Source organism: Pleurodeles waltl, chromosome 7, assembly GCF_031143425.1.
Source record: "Pleurodeles waltl isolate 20211129_DDA chromosome 7, aPleWal1.hap1.20221129, whole genome shotgun sequence".
Lineage (NCBI taxonomy): Eukaryota > Metazoa > Chordata > Amphibia > Caudata > Salamandridae > Pleurodeles > Pleurodeles waltl.
The window spans coordinates 1,134,444,068-1,134,464,263 of record NC_090446.1 but is presented as its reverse complement, the minus strand read 5'-3'; the positions used below and the strand labels follow the sequence as shown (position 1 = coordinate 1,134,464,263).

Sequence of the window (20,196 nt, the reverse complement as noted above, 5' to 3'; positions counted from 1 at the left end):
AGGTTAGTGACTAATTTGTGAAGTACAGGCCAGTGCTTGAAATGGAAAAATTAAAGTGAAGGTTACCTGCTTGTTTCTGAGAAGTGCAGGTACTCTCCAATTAAAAGTATTACGTTTATCTTGAGATGTGCCGGCACTCTCCCTCTCAAAATAAAAAAGTGCTGATACTCAGTACCGGACAGTACCAGCCCATTTAAAGCACTGGTAAAGGCTGAACCTGCTCCCAGAGTAGTGCAAAGTATGACACTGAGAGCAGCCTCTCTGTGATCCTGGGCCACTTTCTGTTGTTCACGAGCTGCTCTTGTACTTTACTTACCTCGGTATTACATTGAATGCACGACACACGTTTAAAAAGCCTGTCATTGTATTGGTTGCAGAGACAGAAGTAGGACATGGCCACGCAGAGCTAGTTTGCCCTTTTTCCTGCTGAGTGGTTTCTAGCTTGTAATGGGCTTAGAGCATCTCCCGGGCATCTTGGCGCCACATCTAGTTGTGATTGCAGAAGGTGGGGAGCTTCGCAGTTAATGTGACGGAGGGCGTTGCGGATTCAGGCCTCCAGACCTGGGGGCCGGAAGTCGTGCAGAAAACTTCACAGTAACCCCAATGAAGGACCCGTAGAAGAAAAAGACACCAGTGATTACTCCATATAAAGTAGATCTTTATTAAGTGCAATACACGGCAGTAGACTTGGACTAACAACATGTACAGAAAGGCTACAAGTGGCTGAGTGCACTTTAACAAATATATTGTGTCTTTTGCCATCTTTGTGAAAGGGCGGGATTATTGGAGACGGGAAGTTCGTTGCTCTCACGTTAAAACAGTAGTAGACGGTCCGAGGAGGTCCTCTGGCAGGAAGTGGCTACCACACCAGGGGCCAGATGTAGCAAAGGGTTTTACCCATTTTGTGTCTATGGGAAAATGTGTTGGTACATATGGCCCCAAGTCCCATGACAGTGACAGTGATAGAGCATTTACAGCGCAAGACCCCGTGGCTAACAGTTCCAGTAAATCATGAGCCACTGGCACCCCTAACTAGTTCACAACAATCATGGATTACTATACCACTAACTACAATTCAACAAAATACGCGGAAGGCTACTTAGTGAATTCTCATGGGACATGTTAGTCTCACGTCACTTAACCATTAACAAACAGGTAATCATAGTACTCATATTGTGAAAGTTATTATTTTTGTTTCTGCAAAAGCCAGACTGCTCTGGGGCGAATTTGTGTTTGTTTATAACTGTGTGTGTTTTAGCATACTAAGCATTGTTGGCAATGACGTCTGTAGTCGATGACCCGTTCCTCTCTCCCTGTGATACTCAGTATTTTCCATGGCACCTCATCAAGTTCTTTTTTTAAAAGCTTCACAATCTTAATCGGCTTCACGAACGTTGTGAACTTCCACAAGAGGGAAAACCTAGGTAAAAGGAGGTCTGTGGGAGAAAAACATAACAGAGAGAACTTTGCTGGAATAATTCTCTCAAACACCTTTTATGTGTGTAGAAAGGAAGTTGGATAAAGTTGGGAAAGTCACCACCGTTCGCTAACTGGATGAAATGTGACGTTTGGGGGTTTTGCAGTAAACTTGAGTGTGACATTTAAAACTTTGTCTAGCCCCTTTAGTTTGTCCCGTTATAAAAAAAATTCTCCGGAAGTGACATCCATACCGAGGTATATTTGGAAGGATGATGCCACCCACCATAGCTGTGTTTTGACCAAAGGCCAACACTGTGCACGAAATGTGCTATAGGCTCTGGTCGGACTCTCTAGAAGTGGATTATTGCACGTATTGGAAGTCCCTTTAGGATTTTTTTTTAGACTATTTCTTTTTTTTTAACAAAAGTAAAAATTGTGGTCATTGGTGCAGCTGCAGCTAAAATGCCCTCTCCCCGGGGTCAGACAGCAGTCAATGGCACTGCTAGACGACTAATACAGGTTCACTACTTACAAAAACACCTCTATTTTACTAAATGTAATGTCGATAACCTGTTATAAAAACATCTTCTGCACTATATTTACAATCTTTTATTAAAAAATAGCTTCACTTCTGTTCTGTGTAGCGTCGGCGAGAAGTGATGTGATCTGACACGCGCCATTTTTTTTTGGGGGGGGGAGGTTTTCTTTAGGCTCCTGGATCATTGCTCAGGCTGATACTCCATTGATACATCTTTGGGTAGTCGGCACACTGTCCTGGAAAGAGAGATGTTTCTTACCAGGCTAGTGCTAGTAAAGGGCAGGCGTGACTGGCTAGATCACAGTCTTGGTCACCTAGAAGGCACTGACAAATTACGAGATCTCACAATTTTCCTAGAAACCACTCCACATTTATTGCTATTTTACAGTGGTGCCTTCTTACGGGGCCATTTTGGTGTACTGTAGTGCCCTCACATGATAATGTTTTTGCATCGTCTTTTCCCCATTAGTAGCCTGCTGCAAAACACTGCCGGATAACTTCTTATTGGTGCCTGTGGCCCCCACCAGCAAGCACTGCCAAAGGCAACCGCTTATGGCGTCTTGGTGTAGAAATGGCCGTAGGTGTTGTTCTGACAAAATGAGCCACCCCCCAAATAAATTCTCTTCCTTCTGCATACTCTGTATGTGTGCAGAATGACTCCCAGATACACATATTCCTCAAATGTTGTAGAACTGTCATGGACTATCTAAGAGAATTCAGTGGGCTGTATTTATGAAGAGGTTGGCACATTGCAGTTTCGCACTGCGTCCACAGGCTCATAATGACACACTCTGTAAGAAGGAATGTTTAAAGTGTCTCTATGTTGGTGAGTGCCCTTGGCCGACAAACTACTCCTGCCAGCATTGTTCCAATTCATTTGTTCTTTATGAGGCAACATTTATTACTTAAAGACTGCACAAATGCAATAAATGTTACCAAATTTTGGCCCATATTTATCATAGTGTTCTGTCACATTTGTGCTACGCAAGGGAGCGCAAAGGAATGCAACACTAAAGTAAGATTTATCCGACCACGCAAGGCCACCTTGCGTAACCTTGCATGGCTTGATAGATCTGGAGTAACGCAAGGCAGCGCAAATTGCTGCCTTGTGTACTCTGCTCTAAGAAGGCGTTCCATGGGTGAAGCGTGGGCGTCCCCCACGAATCCACTCATTGGATTTGGCCCATTCCCAGATTTACCATTAGTGGTAGGCCTGGGAATGCGTCAAAATGGTATACCTCCCCAGGGGAGGCGTAACAAGATTTCGGCTTGTTTTGTCCTCTTTCTATGTGTGTTGCATTTCGCAGCACACAAAGAAAGGGGAGATTGCCTCTCAGGACTGTTTTTGTGCAGGAAGTTATCCCTTCCTGTACAATACGGTCCTGCTTATAATGCAGGCACCCTGGCATCATAGTGCAAGGGTTTCTGCTTTGGTGCTAGGCAGCCAAAAGTGCACCAGTGCAAGGAAAGGATAGGAATGTACTGTATGATGTAAAATACTGAGCATGCCTTTCCTTTTACGCAGCAAGGTGGTTTGCTCGTTGCGCTGCTTGAAAGTATGATAAATGTGCCCCCCCCCCCCCCCAGTTCGCACCATTTGTACTGCATGCACATTGTGGAACAGAGCCAACATTTTGCTAAAATTCATATTGAGTTCGGGACTGAGGAAGATGGACGAAATGGACCAAGAATCTGCTTGCTCCTTAAGTGATGAGGAATAGGACAAACTAAATTTGCCTCAAAGTGAAGGGGTTGCTATATTCCACATTACATAAGAAGCACATATCGTACAAGGTTAGGTGGCACCAAGGTTTGGCACAAACACTGCATTATGCAGTATGTGCCAGACTGTGTTGGAGTGACACAGGTGTGCCCATGTGTTGAGCTTGAATTTCACCATGCCACAGGGCCCCCGGGTACACCTCACCGATGAGGCCCAACAAAGATGGGCACCATTTGAGTTTGCTTATGTTGATGTCCAGATGGGACATGACCTAGCAGTTTGGGCTGAGCTGTCTATTTCGAGGATGCGGCCAAGAATGATTTACATGACCCACTCATTGAAAACAATCTACGTTGGCTATGCATACATGAAACATGACTAGCATATGGTGCAGTGCCAGTCCTGCATGAACAATCATGAAGAGAAACTTCCCAAATAAAAGAGCTGAAGAAATACCAATCAAATATGAAGTTTCTTAAGTCCTTGCACTTACGTAACTTTTTGACAGCAGGATGGGCATCCCTCCTAATTTAGCTCAACCTATGTCTTACTGATGGCCTTTTGCTCCCTCAGACGACCTCTTAGGTAATAACTCCTTGAGAATGTTTCTACTCTCACTCTGTCACCCCAGCCTCACATTTTAGAACGACTCCTGGCTTGAGAAACCAGATGCATCAACAACAAAACATTAATCTTTGGGCTCTAAACGCACTGCCACTCTCTCAATTCATTCGACTTACTCAGCAGGAAACACCCTGGGTGGGATAACACCACAACCAACACGACTACTTTCAAGCCTTTCTCTAGACATGATGGCACCAGCTCGTCGTTCCTTTTAAAATCACAGTACCAACATTCCCCAGAACTCTGTGGCTCTTTACTCCCAGGACACACGACTTTGTAAAGAAAGGACAGAATCCGGACAGGTTGAAAGGCAATCTGATCAGCGCAAAAGCAACTTTTCCAAAATCAATGAATGGCTATCAAAAGCATTTTACAGAATTATCCCATGGAAAATAAAAACGTCAAAAGTGGTAAGAGCAATCCTCCATCAAAGCTACCAGCAGAGCTCTTGAGTGCATTTTCTTTGCCTCCTGTCCTGGGAAGGGGCTTTTCAGGATTAATTTGTGGCCTGCTCACATGAAACCATTTACAACGTCTCTGTGAGGTTCTTATAATTCTCTTGAAAAGCCAAATAAACGTAGCACTTTTGTGAACCCCAAGATATGGCCAAACAACCAACACATGCAACCAGCAAACTGCAGAAACGAAAACAGCCACTCTAGACACTTGCTCACACCTCCCGAACACTCATCCATTGCTACTGACAAGACTCCAGAATATGGGTATTCACTGCAAAGACATTAATTAGATATCCTTCGTCCTGGCAAACCAAGACCATGTCACATCCCGATGTCTATACACCTCTGCCACAGACCATCTAGACATTAGCATTCTTCGGGTCTCAACCACGTCCAAATTCCTTTTGCGTCACCACCATAGCCCTCTGCCAGGACTAATACACTCTTTCACTCTTACTTGTTTCAACTCTGCAGATGACACTCAGATCATCTACAGGTACCAAAGCGTCAATAAAGCCAAACAATCAATGCTTGCAAACTGCTTAGTGGCTGGACTCAAACTGGACAAAACCGAAATCCTCAGATGTGGAAACTAACTGCCTGCAAAGGATATCCTACCCTGGTTAACAGATATAGTACATGCGGCACCCCAGCTGATGAGCCTAGAAACCCCCTTAAAGTAAGCCCTAACACTGGAACCTCGAACAGAGATCATAGTGAAATCTTGTATGAACATGGTAAGATGGCTTTTCCTTTACCTAGGCTTTCAAGACACTCTCCTCATACTCCCTCACTTACACTATGCAAAGCGGCCGTACCTAAGGGCATCAAAGCCTTTATTAAACAAAATCCTCAAACATAGCTCACTTCTCGTAGCTGCATGCTATGTAGATGCCAGGTAATATGATTTAAGTTTGGTCGTGCTCTATAGTGGCACAGGGAACAAAAACGATGGAATGGAATCCTACTATGAGCAAAGCCAGTAGTTATGATCTATTCATGCATTCCATCCATCAGATTCTTGTCAGTGTTTAGAGCCAAATTAGTTTAGTCCATTTCTGATTGTGCATGCAGCAAAAGAGTGCTAACTGTATTAACTCAGTGATCTACAACGATGCAAAACTGTGAAATGGTGGGGCCTTCATAAACCTCTGCATGCCGACGGGCTGCTTGCACTGCGGCGCTTTTAAAAAGCAAATGCGCACTTGTAAAAAAAATCTGTAGTTACAAAAAGGAAAGCCAGATCAGCAGTCTCTGCTACACGCGCCCCCTACTCCATCTTATACAGCCCCTCATATATTCGTAAAAAATGGAAATCAATATGTACAAATATAAATTCAACATCTTTTCTTAAATCCCCAGAACAGTCTCGATGCCTGCACGGCGTGTCAATAATCTATTGTGCATGCTAACCTTAATTAGCTCTTACTGAGGTTATGTGCCATGTTATCTCATACAGGCTGATTTTCATTGCCTGTTACTGACATGATTACCCGAACAGATCTGCGTGACCGTTCCTAGTGGCGTCACAAATTACATCACACAGGCTGGCGTCTGATTGGCCCCTAGTATTGAAACATGATACATAACCCTACATAGTCCGAGTCTCATTGGCGCTCACTGACTTGTCATAGAGGCAGAGTTCATTTGAAAGATACGCATGATGTCAACAAGGACATCACACAGGAAGTGATGTCTTTAATGGCTAGACACATGCTGAACCTGACTGACCTGCACGCAAGCCACCTCTTAAATCTGATTGACCTACAATTAAAGCCACAATTGACATCGCCTGTAAAGAATCTCAGGGTCCCATATTGACATGAGACAAGACCATTGAAAACTGCAGATTTTAGAGGCCAGAGTCAGGGTTGGGAATTGTTCTGCACGTTCAGAGTCTTTGGAAGCACCATGTGCGGGCCTCTATTCTCGCAACTCTGCATTGAACTGTCTGCAAGGCCCCCACCATGCTAGGCCTGGAAGAACTGGTGGTCCGTCTGCTTGGTGACTGTTCCACTTGACACCATGGTTCGAGTCACCATCTGCTTGGTGACGGTACCGCCGCTCTCCATCCGCTGAGTGGTTACTGTCATGCCATCTGTAAAGGGACAAAAAAGGTTAGCAAAAGGGGTTCACCTGTGCAACTCCAAGCCCCGCTGTCTCTTAAGTATAAGACTAGGCAAAAAAAATTGCTTGTGGATCTTGTATACTCACATCTCAGTCACATTTCTCCCCACCTTCTAAAGTCTCTAACTGAGGAAGACCCATGAAAACCCTGCAGATCACTCAGCCAAGCAACCCAACATGGACACGTACCTCCTCCGAGGAGCTCAAGTCCATACTCCCAGTGGAGAAGGAGCATTGTCACTGTACCCTGCAGAGGGCCCACGGCCACTCCCCTCTGTTTTTTTCCAGCAGTTTATGGGCCTGTTTTATTGCCAGTTTGGCCGATTTTTAATTTTGATTTCCCTGATATTATCACAGGCATTTCCTGCAGCAAACACAAATGCAGGTAGAGTCCCATACTCTGCAAAATACCCATACAGCGTGTCTTTACAAGTTCAAGACTGGCCTGATTTGCAAATTTGGTCCCATGTTATTTTGGTGCCAAGGCCTATTTTTTGCCCCAGTCCGACCGTGAAGTTATACTATCAGTGTGTAAACCACATGCACATATTACTCATAAGCATTTGTACATAAAACACTCCACAACCCATTACAGCATGCCTGCGCATATGGGTATACTATGTTTTTATGGTTTGCCAATGATGAACTAGATGTCACAGTAGAAGTAAGGTTTTCAAAGATGTGAGAGCCACAGGAACTCTTTAGAAATAGGGATATAAATTCTATTTTTTTCTCCTTCAGGAGAAGCTTAAGGTCGGCACTCCCAAATGGTGGTAACATATTTTTTCATTGTTTCACTGTATCTTTTGAATTTGTGAGACAATCAGTTAGAGAAGAGCGAGAGCCCCCCCACCCATCATTAGAATAATAAGAAACTGTAGGAAGTTGGCTCTGTATATACTATTTCAAAGTAAGAAATAGTGTGCACAGAGTCCAAGGGTTCCCCTTAGAGGTAAGATAGTGGCAAAACTAGATAATTCTAATGCTCTATTTTGTGGTAGTGTGGTCGAGCAGGAGGCTTATCAGAGGGTAGTGTTAAGCACTTGTTGTACACACACAGGCAATAAATGAGGAACACACACTCAAAGACTTACTCAAGGCCAATAGGTTTTTATATTGAAAAATATATTTTCTTGGTTTATTTTAAGAACAAAAGGTTCAAGATTTACATCAAACACTTTAAATGTAAGGTACTTCACTTAGATACTTTAGGAACTTTGAATGAAAACAATATCGTGTACAGTCTTTGTAAAAAATGGCAATAAGCTATTTTCAAAGTGGACACAGTGCAAAAAATCAACAGTTCCTGCGGGAGGTAAGTAAAGGTTAGATTAGGAGGTAAGTAAAACACTTACAAGTCTCAGTCCTGGGGCATAGGCAGGCCACCGTTGGGGATTCAAGGCAACCCCAAAGTTACCACACCAGCAGTTCAGGGCCGGTCAGGTGCAGAGGTCAAAGAGGTGCCCAAAACACATAGGCGCCTCTGGGGAACAGGGGTGCTCCGGTTCCAGTCTGCCAGCAGGTAAGTACTTGCGTCCTCGGGGGGCAGACCAGGGGAGTTTTGTAGAGCATTGGGGGGAACACAAGTAGGCACACAAAACACACCCTCAGCGGCACAGGGGCCGCCGGGTGCAGTGTGCAAAGCAGGCGTCGGGTTTCAGGTAGGAAACAATGGAGGGACCTGGGGGGGTCACTCTAGCGGTGCAGGCAGGCACAGGCGGGGCTTCTCAGGACAGCCACCATCTGGGCAAGGCAGAGGGTCGCCTGTGGGTCACTCCTGCGTTAAAGTTCGGTTCCTTCAGGTCCTGGGGGCTGCGGGTGCAGTGTTGGTTCCAGACGTTGGGTCCCTTCAGGGAGTGCAGAATTATTAGGCAAATGAGTATTTTGACCACATCATCCTCTTTATGCATGTTGTCTTACTCCAAGCTGTATAGGCTCGAAAGCCTACTACCAATTAAGCATATTAGGTGATGTGCATCTCTGTAATGAGAAGGGGTGTGGTCTAATGACATCAACACCCTATATCAGGTGTGCATAATTATTAGGCAACTTCCTTTCCTTTGGCAAAATGGGTCAAAAGAAGGACTTGACAGGCTCAGAAAAGTCAAAAATAGTGAGATATCTTGCAGAGGGATGCAGCACTCTTAAAATTGCAAAGCTTCTGAAGCGTGATCATCGAACAATCAAGCGTTTCATTCAAAATAGTCAACAGGGTCGCAAGAAGCGTGTGGAAAAACCAAGGCGCAAAATAACTGCCCATGAACTGAGAAAAGTCAAGCGTGCAGCTGCCACGATGCCTCTTGCCACCAGTTTGGCCATATTTCAGAGCTGCAACATCACTGGAGTGCCCAAAAGCACAAGGTGTGCAATACTCAGAGACATGGCCAAGGTAAGAAAGGCTGAAAGACGACCACCACTGAACAAGACACACAAGCTGAAACGTCAAGACTGGGCCAAGAAATATCTCAAGACTGATTTTTCTAAGGTTTTATGGACTGATGAAATGAGAGTGAGTCTTGATGGGCCAGATGGATGGGCCCGTGGCTGGATTGGTAAAGGGCAGAGAGCTCCAGTCCGACTCAGACGCCAGCAAGGTGGAGGTGGAGTACTGGTTTGGGCTGGTATCATCAAAGATGAGCTTGTGGGGCCTTTTTGGGTTGAGGATGGAGTCAAGCTCAACTCCCAGTCCTACTGCCAGTTCCTGGAAGACACCTTCTTCAAGCAGTGGTACAGGAAGAAGTCTGCATCCTTCAAGAAAAACATGATTTTCATGCAGGACAATGCTCCATCACACGCGTCCAAGTACTCCACAGCGTGGCTGGCAAGAAAGGGTATAAAAGAAGGAAATCTAATGACATGGCCTCCTTGTTCACCTGATCTGAACCCCATTGAGAACCTGTGGTCCATCATCAAATGTGAGATTTACAAGGAGGGAAAACAGTACACCTCTCTGAACAGTGTCTGGGAGGCTGTGGTTGCTGCTGCACACAATGTTGATGGTGAACAGATCAAAACACTGACAGAATCCATGGATGGCAGGCTTTTGAGTGTCCTTGCAAAGAAAGGTGGCTATATTGGTCACTGATTTGTTTTTGTTTTGTTTTTGAATGTCAGAAATGTATATTTGTGAATGTTGAGATGTTATATTGGTTTCACTGGTAATAATAAATAATTGAAATGGGTATATATTTTTTTTTGTTAAGTTGCCTAATAATTATGCACAGTGATAGTCACCTGCACACACAGATATCCCCCTAACATAGCTAAAACTAAAAACAAACTAAAAACTACTTCCAAAAATATTCAGCTTTGATATTAATGAGTTTTTTGGGTTCATTGAGAACATGGTTGTTGTTCAATAATAAAATTAATCCTCAAAAATACTACTTGCCTAATAATTCTGCACTCCCTGTTGTTACAGGCAGTCGTGGTCATGGGGAGCCTATGGATTCTCTCTGCAGACGTCGCTGTTGGGGCTCAGGGGGGGGGTCGTCTCTGGTTACTCACGGGCTTGCAGTCGCCGGGGAGTCCTCCCTGAGTGTTGGTTTTCTGCAGGTCGAGCCGGGCGCGTCGAGTGCAGAGTGTAGAGTCCCACGCTTCCGGCGGGAAACGTGAAGTCCTTGGAAGTTGCTTCTTTGTTACAAAGAAGTAGCTGGTTTTGAACAGGGCCGCTGTTCACAGGAGTTTCTTGCTCCTGTAGTCCAGGGCAGTCCTCTGAGGCTTCAGAGGTCGCTGGTCCCTGTCGGATGCGTCGCTGGAGCAGGTTTTTGAAGTTGGAGACAGGCCGGTAGGGCTGGGACCAAATCAGTTGTCGTCTTCCTCCTTCTCTGCAGTCTTGTAGGTCAGCAGTCCTTCATCTTTATTCAGGTTGCAGGAATCTGATTTCCTGGGATCTGGGGAGCCCCTAAATACTGAATTTAGGGGTGTGTTTAGGTCTGGGAGGGCAGTAGCCAATGGCTCCTGTCCTTGAGGGTGGCTACACCCTCTTTGTGCCTCCTCCCTGTGGGGAGGCGTGCACATCCCTAATCCTATTGGGGGAATCCTCCAAACTCAAGATGGAGGATTTCTCAAGGCAGGGGTCACCTCAGCTCAGGACACGTTAAGGGCTGTCCTGACTGGTGGGTGACTCCTCCTTGTTTTTTTCATTATCTCCTCCAGCCTTGCCGCCAAAAGTGGGGGCAGTGGCCGGAGGGGCGGAAATCTCCATTAGCTGGGATGCCCTGGGGCGCTGTAACAAAAGGGGTGAGCCTTTGAGGCTTACCGCCATGTGTTACAGTTCCTGCAGGGGGAGGTGAGAAGCACCTCCACCCAGTACAGGCTTTGTTCCTGGCCACAGAGTGACAAAGGCACTCTCCCCATGTGGCCAGCAACATGTCTGGTGTGTGGCAGGCTGGCAGGAACTGGTCAGCCTACACTAGAAGTCGGGTAGGTATTAAGGGGGAATCTCTAAGATGCCCTCTGGGTGTATTTTACAATAAATTGCACACTGGCATCAGTGTGCATTCATTGTGCTGAGAAGTTTGATACCAAACTTCCCAGTTTTCGGTGTAGCCTTTATGGAACTGTGGAGTTCGTGTTTGACAAACTCCCAGACCATATACTCTTATGGCTACCCTGCACTTACAATGTCTAAGGTTTTGCTTAGGCACTGTAGGGGCATAGTGCTCATGCACCTATGCCCTCACCTGTGGTATAGGGCACCCTGCCTTAGGGCTGTAAGGCCTGCTAGAGGGGTGACTTACCTATGCCACAGGCAGTGTGAGGTTGGCATGACACTCTGAGGGGAGTGCCATGTCAACTTAGTCATTTTCTCCCCACTAGCACACACAAGCTGTGAGGCAGTGTGCATGTGCTGAGTGAGGGGTCCGTAGGGTGGCATAAGACATGTTGCAGCCCTTAGAGACGTTCCCTGGCATCAGGGCCCTTGGTACCAGGGGTACCAGTTACACGGGGCTTACCTGAGTGCCAGGGTTGTGTCAATTGTGGAGACAAAGGTACAGTTTAGGGAAAGAACACTGGTACTGGGGCCTGGTTAGCAGGGTCCCAGCACACTTTCAAATCATAACTTAGCATTAGCAAAGGCAAAACGTTTGGGGGTAACCAAGCCAAGGAGGCATTTCCTTACAGCAACATTACAGGGTTTTCAGAATGATGTTCTTAAAGAACAGGTCACTTACCTTTGGTAATGCTTTTTCTAGCAGATGCAAAGTCTACCTGCAGATTCCTCACTGTTTGAATATCCTAAGTGCAGGACTGGATCCAGAAACTTTTCTCCAGTAGCTCTCCCACGCCAGCAGGGGGTGAGGGGGTGCCGGTGCTAAGTCAGCTATGTAAGGGGCCCAACATGATGCCACTAGGGCCATAAAGCTCTCCCTGTTAGCATGCTGATGTCAGTTACCATCCGTTTTTATCGCACCTCCGGGGCTAACAAACTATACTAAGTTAGGTGCAGTTCCCAATATTACTGTATTATTACTACCTGTATGTTGATATTTTAATAAATAACTATGTATAAAATATGTTGTTTTGAATAGCTATAAGTAGAAATGAAAAGGAGTCTTGATATAGAAAATCATTCTACAGGAAGGAAGGTGGGTCGGTGACGAATCTGCAGGTAGACTATCCACCATAAAAAGCATTACTGAAGGTAAGTCACTTGTTCTGATGGATACATCTACCTGCATTTTCCTGACCTTTTGAAAAGAATCCCCAAGCAGTACCACACTTGGAGGTGGGAGCAAGGCTGACTAAACCAAGAAGTCCTGTGGAACTGAGCAAGCAAAGTGACAATCTCTTCTCACTTCCAAATCCAAAGAGTAGTATTCTGCAAATGAGTGAAGGGAGGCCCAAGTTGCTGCTCTGTATATATCTGTTATAGGAACACCTCTAACTAGGGAAGAAGGAAAGGATTTAGCTCTAGTAGAATGTGCACAAACGGCTTCAGGATGCTCCCTTTGTGCCACAGCAAAGCTGATTTTGATACACAGGATGATCCATCTTGAGAATGTTCCTTTGTGAACTTCTTTTCATTACATTTTTCCTATGTATCCCATGGAGAGCTCATCATTGAGACTTCATTCTCTGGTTCTCTCAATATAGAAGCTGGCCGTTCTTTTGAGGTCAAGTCTATGTAGTCTTTCTTCTTACTTTGTAGGATGAGGAGGAGGAGGATAGAAGGTGGAAAGTGTGATGGATTGACGTAAGTGAAAAGGAGTAACCACTTTAGGGAGGAAGGCAGCCCTGGTCCGTAATATCAGTTTGTCTGGAAAGAAGGAAGTAAATGGTTTTACACTCAGTGCTTGTAGTTCACTGACATGCCTTGCTGATGTGATGGCAATCAGAAAAATGTTTTAAAGGACAACAATCTTAAGAGACTGTTGTGAAGGGGTTCACAGGGAAGACACATTTGGCAAGTAAGAATTGAGGCATAATAGAAGGACAAGGAGGGTTTCTATTTGTAAGACCCTTTAGGAACCATAAAACAATTGGGGATTTAAACAATGATGGTTGATCTGGTAAGTGTAGGAAAGCAATTAAGGCAGACAAGTAACCTTTAATTGTTTCAGCTGAACAGCCCTAATGGAGTAAGCGGAGGGCAAAAGAGAAAATATCAGGTAAATGATATCTATGGATTTATCTGCACACCATTTTACAAATCCAGACCATCTACTAGAGTACACAGATTTGGTGGACAGGCATCTAGAGGACAGAATGATGTCCAACACCTTAGGAGATAGACAGAAAGCAGATTGCCCTGCTCAATCTCCAGGCATGTAGGTGGAGGCTCTGGAAGCTGGGGTGTAGAACCTGCCCCTGTGACTGTGACAGGAGATCTACCCTGTAAGGGAGATGGAGCGGAGGGCACAGGGAAATGTGAATAATGTCTACATACTACACCCTTCTCAACCAGTCCAGAGCAAATGGCATTACTTGGGCCTGGTCTAGGCGAGTCCAAATTGCCAGTATAAGCTAAGTGAGTGCCTTGTTGTATGGTAGAAGAGGCCCAGATGAATGAGTACAGAAATGAAAGGCTTCCATTAAAATATTAGGTTTTAGTTCGGCTGTAGGCAGATTTAAGATCAGCATCTCATCAGCTTTCCTTACTACAGAATGGTAGGGGGAGACTACTGGAGGATCAATACCTGAGGGAGGTTGAAGCTCCCATTCTGGAGTTGTATCTAAGCTGGCTGCATCTTTCAGACCCTCGTAAGTGGGGTCTAAGGATAGTTGGTCATACTCATCCTTATCCCCATCATCTGGATCATCTTGAGGATCAAAGTACCTCATTTCAAATCTTTCCTCTTCAAGAAGTCTTTGCTTCTCTTCTTGACCTATGAGGTCTCATAGGCAGCATATCTCAACAATGTTTCGAGGCAGGCAGTGAGAAATGTTGAAATGGAGGAGACATCATAGTAACTGATGGCATTAGAGGCTGCTGAGCCAGTGAAGTGTCCTGTGGCACCAATGGTGCTGACTGCATCACTGATGGCATTGATTTTGGCACCAGTGGGATTGGATGCGGTGCCAGTGAGATGTTAAGTTCAAGGGCTGAAGGTGTCGAACTGGGCACCAAAAGAGGAGGGGATGTCATTCTTGGCGCCGATCCAGTGGATGCAGGAGCCGGTAGAGGATTTGCCCAAGATACTTGTGGCAAAGGTTAAAATGGAGTTAACGGAGTCAACTGAAACAGCGTTGGCATCCCTTCTATGTTATAGGCCAAAGGAACAATGGGGCCAAGCGGTGTGCCAGTGGGGACCATATCTCTATTAAATATATTAAACATGGATTTCAGGAAGTTTGAAAGATACATCCCTGGAGCTGGAAATTCGGGGTACTGGGTTCCTAATTGGGGCCTTGTAGATAGCACCAAATGTGGAATTGGATCCAAAGCTGGTGTCAGTTCCTTCAGCACCGCTGGGTCAGTTGGAGATGGGACTGATGTCTTTATCTTGCAGAAGGTGTTTGACATCTGACTCTGGATGAGGTGGGGTCGCCGGTCTTGAGGAAGGTGACCTGCTTTTTGAAGATCTTCGTTTCAATCCATGCCATCTCTTCGTTTTATGTTATTTCAGGGATGATTTTGAGTGCAGAGGAGATGGTGATCTCAAATGCAACTTCTTATAACTTCATTCTCTTCCTGAGCTCTTGCCATAAACATTTTGGCTCTCCTTTCTTTCAGAGCCTTGGGATCCATCTTCTAACAGGATTCACATGGGTCAACATCATGGTGTGAACTCAGGGACCAGAGACAGGATTTGTGAGGGTCAGTAACTGATATTTGCCTTTTACAGTTTCTGCATGGGTTGAATCCTGGATAGTTTCGGTTGCAACATTTCAATGAGAATTGCACCTAAAAAAATAATCAGAATGACAAGTCGTTCGAATGAACGATTCCCTTTTACTTTGAGGAGAGTTGATTCGGAATGCATTGATGTTGTGAAAAAAGGGATGACCGGGGCACTTTATAGCTACAGTGATGTCAAACAGGGCCGCGTGCAGAGCCGACTTAGAACTGGCATCCCCCTGCCGGCATGGGGGAGCTACTGGAGAAAAGTTTCCAGATCCAGTCTTGCACCTGCAATATTAAAAAGGTGAGGATTCTGCAGGTAGATGTATCAATCAGAAGTTAATTTATTGTGACTGCCAGTGAATTTTGGAGAAGATCATAGTATATGCAGGGGCCTAGCTTTGCCAGTCACATTAGAGGTATGTAAGCTTAAAACTCCCAACATTTACACTGGTATATCATGTTAAAATACATTATTTGAGAAGCAGAACAGGGGGGGGGGCTTAAGGGGCAGTAGGAAGGTATAGCAGTGAGGATTGTTAGGGTTACTTAAAAGACTATATGTTGTAAAATAATTAACAGTTTTAAGAATTTCAGAACAGGGAGGAGAAAGAGTGTGTGTGTATATGTTTTTCTCTGTGTGTGCACGTAACAGTCCTAGGTGAAATCTGATAGTTACCTCACCATAACAGACTAAAAGCATCTGTACCCAACTACTTAGTAGTGAATACATTTATTAGGAGGGAGTAACACCCCAAACCCCAAAAGCTATGCCCCGAGGATATGGTTTAGTAGGAGAGGTTGGGTCAGCTATATATTTGTATTTCCGCCTCCACCTGCAGTACACAAACTCCACACATAAACAGCAGAGCGCCAATCAACATTTCTGAAGCTACCACAACAATGACCACCCGATCTGTATAACTCCACTACAACTTTTGTTTCTTTCATTGAATTTCTATGTTTCTTTAATTTAAAGTAATATATTATTTTGATACATTTGTTGCCAATCCTTTCAAGCCCTCAGCCATACATGGTAAGGGGTTCCTGCACTCAGGCCCCAGCGAGTGGCCAACACTACGCATGGCCTTCAGCGGTTCCACAGTGTGTTAGCCAGGCCTTGCGCCCAACCTCGACATGGGCGGTCAACACCCACACAAGTGGCCATCTGGTCAGAAACCCCCATGGTCTCACTGGACCACGCAGAGGGCTCCACTAGGCCGCCTGGGAGTCCCACACGACTACAAAAAGGCTTTTGTTTTAATTTTTTTGCCCCTCTTATGGCCAGGGGTGAAAGCATCCATTATGTCCTATTCTTCATTAATTGTTCTACATGCATTAGGATTCAACAAGGCAGGTTTATTTGTTGAAAGTATTGACACATACCATTTTATATTCCAATACAAGACAAGCCCCCCAAAGCTATTAACACTGGGGAAAGACGTGGCTGTCCTATTACAAAGCGAGAGTACAGATTAAAAAAATTGTCCTGCTAACACAAGTGTGAAACCAACTAGAAAAATAACTAAACAACTCTTTAATATTTGTTGAAATCCCAATTCAATGATGAAGTTAGAATGTTAATAACTATTTAGGAAAAGTTACTTTTAGAAAGTTACCTTTTTCCTGCCTGAAGCTCCTACAGGCTAATTTACATTAACTCTCTAGCAGCTGTCCTGAAATACCTTGATCTTAATGAGTTGTTAAAACTGCCCCCACAGCAGGAACAATAGCCTGGTTGCAGGGAGGGTGTTTTTCTTCCCATGGCAGAAAGACCAGCTGGGGTGGGCCCGATACTTAATTAACTGTCAGGTCATAAGTGAATGTCAGGTGAAATGTGGAGGGGACCAGGCTTTGTCCTCCTAGTCAGGTTGGTGCCAAACCCAGTGGGAGGAGAGCAACACCAAAAACTGATTTTGGGTGACCACTGAAGGGGAGAGCTGCTAATTACCTTGGCCACACCGCTGCATGAACAGAGGGGCTCTGTAGATGTGGAGAAGGGTTTCCCAATATTGGAGTTTGGGAGTGAGAAGTACTGTGGGCTTGTTTGGAGTAGGGCAGTCAGGAACTGCTGCAAAAGTGTGTAAGGTTGCCCAAGAGACCTTTTATCCCACTGGTCAGAGAGGAACAAGGAATCACCCCACCCAATCGCAGGTACCAAGCTTAGGCACCCTAAGCCACCCTCCTCAGAACACTTTCTGGACCCACGGAAGAACAGAAGAAGGACTGCACCTGCTGTTTGAGACTTGTGAGGACCTGCTCCTACTTATACCCACGAAGAAGAAGTTGACTCCAAACGTCAGTTGGCTGACCTGCTGTGTGGTTACCGGGCTACAACAAGCTGCAAGAGGCCTTTTAATTGAAGTGCCCAGCTGACAATTAGCAACTGGACCTGGGTGGCACCCTGCTGGTGGCCTCTGTTGGAGTGAGTCTTGATATCCAAGTGCTGCTACTGAGGACCTTTGGCTGTGTCAAACTGTACTTCTAATAAGACTGCTGAAAATTTGGGACTTCTAACGGACCGGGACCAACCACCAAAGTCAATCTGTCCAAGGCCCAACTTTTCTGGGATAAAGAAACCCGTTTCTCTCACTTGCAGACGCAAATCTTTATTAGCGGGCATTCAGCAAGAAGGTATCCACTTCGTGGAACTCATTGTTGGATACACCTGCAACCTTATATCACTGGCTGATTCTGAGCTCTGAAAAAAGACTATGGCCGTCATGACAACCATAGTGGTCCAATGACTGCCAGGGTCTTGGTGGTGGTCTGACCGCCGCCAATGTGTCCCTCTGACCGCAACATTACGACCGTGGCAGTAGCACCACGGTCAGACCACAAGCACTGGCAGTTTTCCTCCACAGGACGGTCTGGTGGTGCTGGCGGTCCTAATCTGCCATGGCAGTGCTGCAAGCAGCGTCGTCCCAGGAATTATGAACCCACTCTCCGCCAGCGGTTTCATGGCAGTAACCCTGTCATTAAAAGGCTGGCGGAGACTGGGTGCAGGGTGCCCCGGGGGGCCCTGTTCTGCCCATGCACTTGGCATAGGCAGTGCAGGGCTCCCCCTGGCCAGCCCCATTACAAAGTTGCGATGGTGGTGCACCCTACACAGTACAGCACAGCATTGCCGCTGGCTCTATTATGAGCTGGCTACAATACTGTAGGCCGTTTCCCGCTGGGCCATTGGGCGGAAGCTTTGTTTTTGCCCGCTGACCCAGTGGGTAACTCGCAATGGGACAGGCGGGGAGGCAGCCTCACTAGCAGCAACTTACTCATTGGGACTTCGGTAGATGGGCTTTTCCGTCTGCCGAAGTCAAATGACCCCTTATGTCTGAACAAAGAAATCTTTACCATGCAAAGTTATGAAAAGTATCAGGCCGAAGAGAAACCTTCTCATGATCAGTTTCCTGCCATAACCCTTAGTGTGTATTACCTTCATGAACCCCATGTGTTTGCGGCTCCACTTGCTCTCTGTACCACTGCACCTGAATCGCATGTAGCATACTACCATATAAAAGGAAGTGACCTTTCTGTAACCCTTGTTCCTGCATCAACATTTGGAAGTTTTGCATTGTAACCCCCTCAAATAGTTCTCCTAGTATGCATATGCCTATGTCCTCCCAAAATGTCAGGTCCAAGAAGAGAATACATCTGTCCACATGGGAAGGCTCTTAAAGAGAATCACAACAAATACAGCAATACTTGGCACATATAAGTAACATAATGCTTCAAGCACGCCATTGCAGCCCAGAGAAGAAGCAGGAAACCGTTAATCGCTGGAAATAGGACTCTATGCAATACTCCCTCACAAATTTGTGCTTCAGTGCATCCTATCGCATTAAGATTGCTATTCCAAGGAAGTAACCCAGAAACTCAGGAACCTCAACCCACTTCTGTCTGCTGGGAGCTTCAGTTTGAATAGTGCCTCCTCTCATCGAGCAGACCCCCAGATGAGCCCTCCCAAGAGTGTGTCCAGTTCCTGGAAGGTTTTCATCAGGATAATTCATGGCAGGTTTAGAAAGTAGTAAAGCAGCCAGAGGAACTTCACAGTTTTGGCTATTGCAATGCGTCCCTTTATTGACAAAGGCAAAATAGACCAAAAGGTAATCTAAGGGCTCAGGGAGCCTCTGTGTAATACTTGTTGGCTCCAAGGTAACACAGTGTGTATGTATGGCCCTCAGTGCAGTACTTTGCTCTGGAAATCCACCACCTGCTGTATTAGTGAACTTTGTAGAGGGAATAGGCAAGATTTATCCCACTTGACCTTTAGCCATGAAACAAACCTGTATCTCACCAGAACGTTTGAGATTGACTCCAGGTCCACTTCAACTTCATGCATTTATAGCAGCATCCGCATATGAAGAGATTGTGTATAGAGAAACAAACTGTTTATCTTCGATAAAGCCTTGTCTAGTAGAGACTATGTTTAGCTGCAGATTCCTTGCATTAGAATTCCCCCAGATGTCAGACTGGATTCAGAAGAATATTTATGGACAGTACCCCTGCACACTGGTACGGGCACGTCCCCTGCCGTTTGCACCGGAAGTAAAATCTGCAGCACATATATAGGCGCCACCCAGGTGCGCTGACATCAGTTTCTTTTCATGACTTTCCACGCTATAAGTGTGAAGCCATGAAGAACAATGACCAGTGGTGTGGAAAACTAGGGCCCTGAAAGGAAACCTCCCTGTCCCTAAAATTCCATTTGCAGAGCACAGGGGATGGTTGGTTCGATAAGGAATCTGCAACTAGATTCCCCCAGATAAGGCATAACAGATAATAAGTAACTTGTTCATCTGTTAGAGACTTTTAGCTGCAGATTCCTTACCTAAGAATATATACCCAAGCAATACCATCCCCGGAGGTGGGTCTGAGGACCAATTTCAGACAAGGAAGTCCTGCAGGACCGAACAGGGAAAGTGCCCACCGCTACACACCTGAGTTTCCAGACAGTAGTGCTTTGTGAACATATGAACGGAGGCCCACATTGCTGCCTGGCAGATACCCAGGACTGGAACTC

The 20,196-nt window shown here is 45.6% G+C and overlaps 1 protein-coding gene across 5 annotated transcripts in view; it reads right to left on the bottom strand.

Moving 5' to 3' along the window:
- Positions 1-641: 641 nt before the first annotated feature.
- ITGB4 (integrin subunit beta 4) overlaps positions 642-20,196 on the bottom strand; it is a 330,473-nt gene continuing 310,918 nt past the window's right edge. For all 5 annotated transcript variants that reach the window (XM_069200167.1, XM_069200166.1, XM_069200168.1 and 2 more), the window contains one exon: positions 642-6,860. In XM_069200167.1, the coding sequence (XP_069056268.1) occupies positions 6,733-6,860 (128 nt within the window). In that variant the 3' untranslated portion in view covers positions 642-6,732. The remainder of the gene's footprint in view (positions 6,861-20,196) is intronic.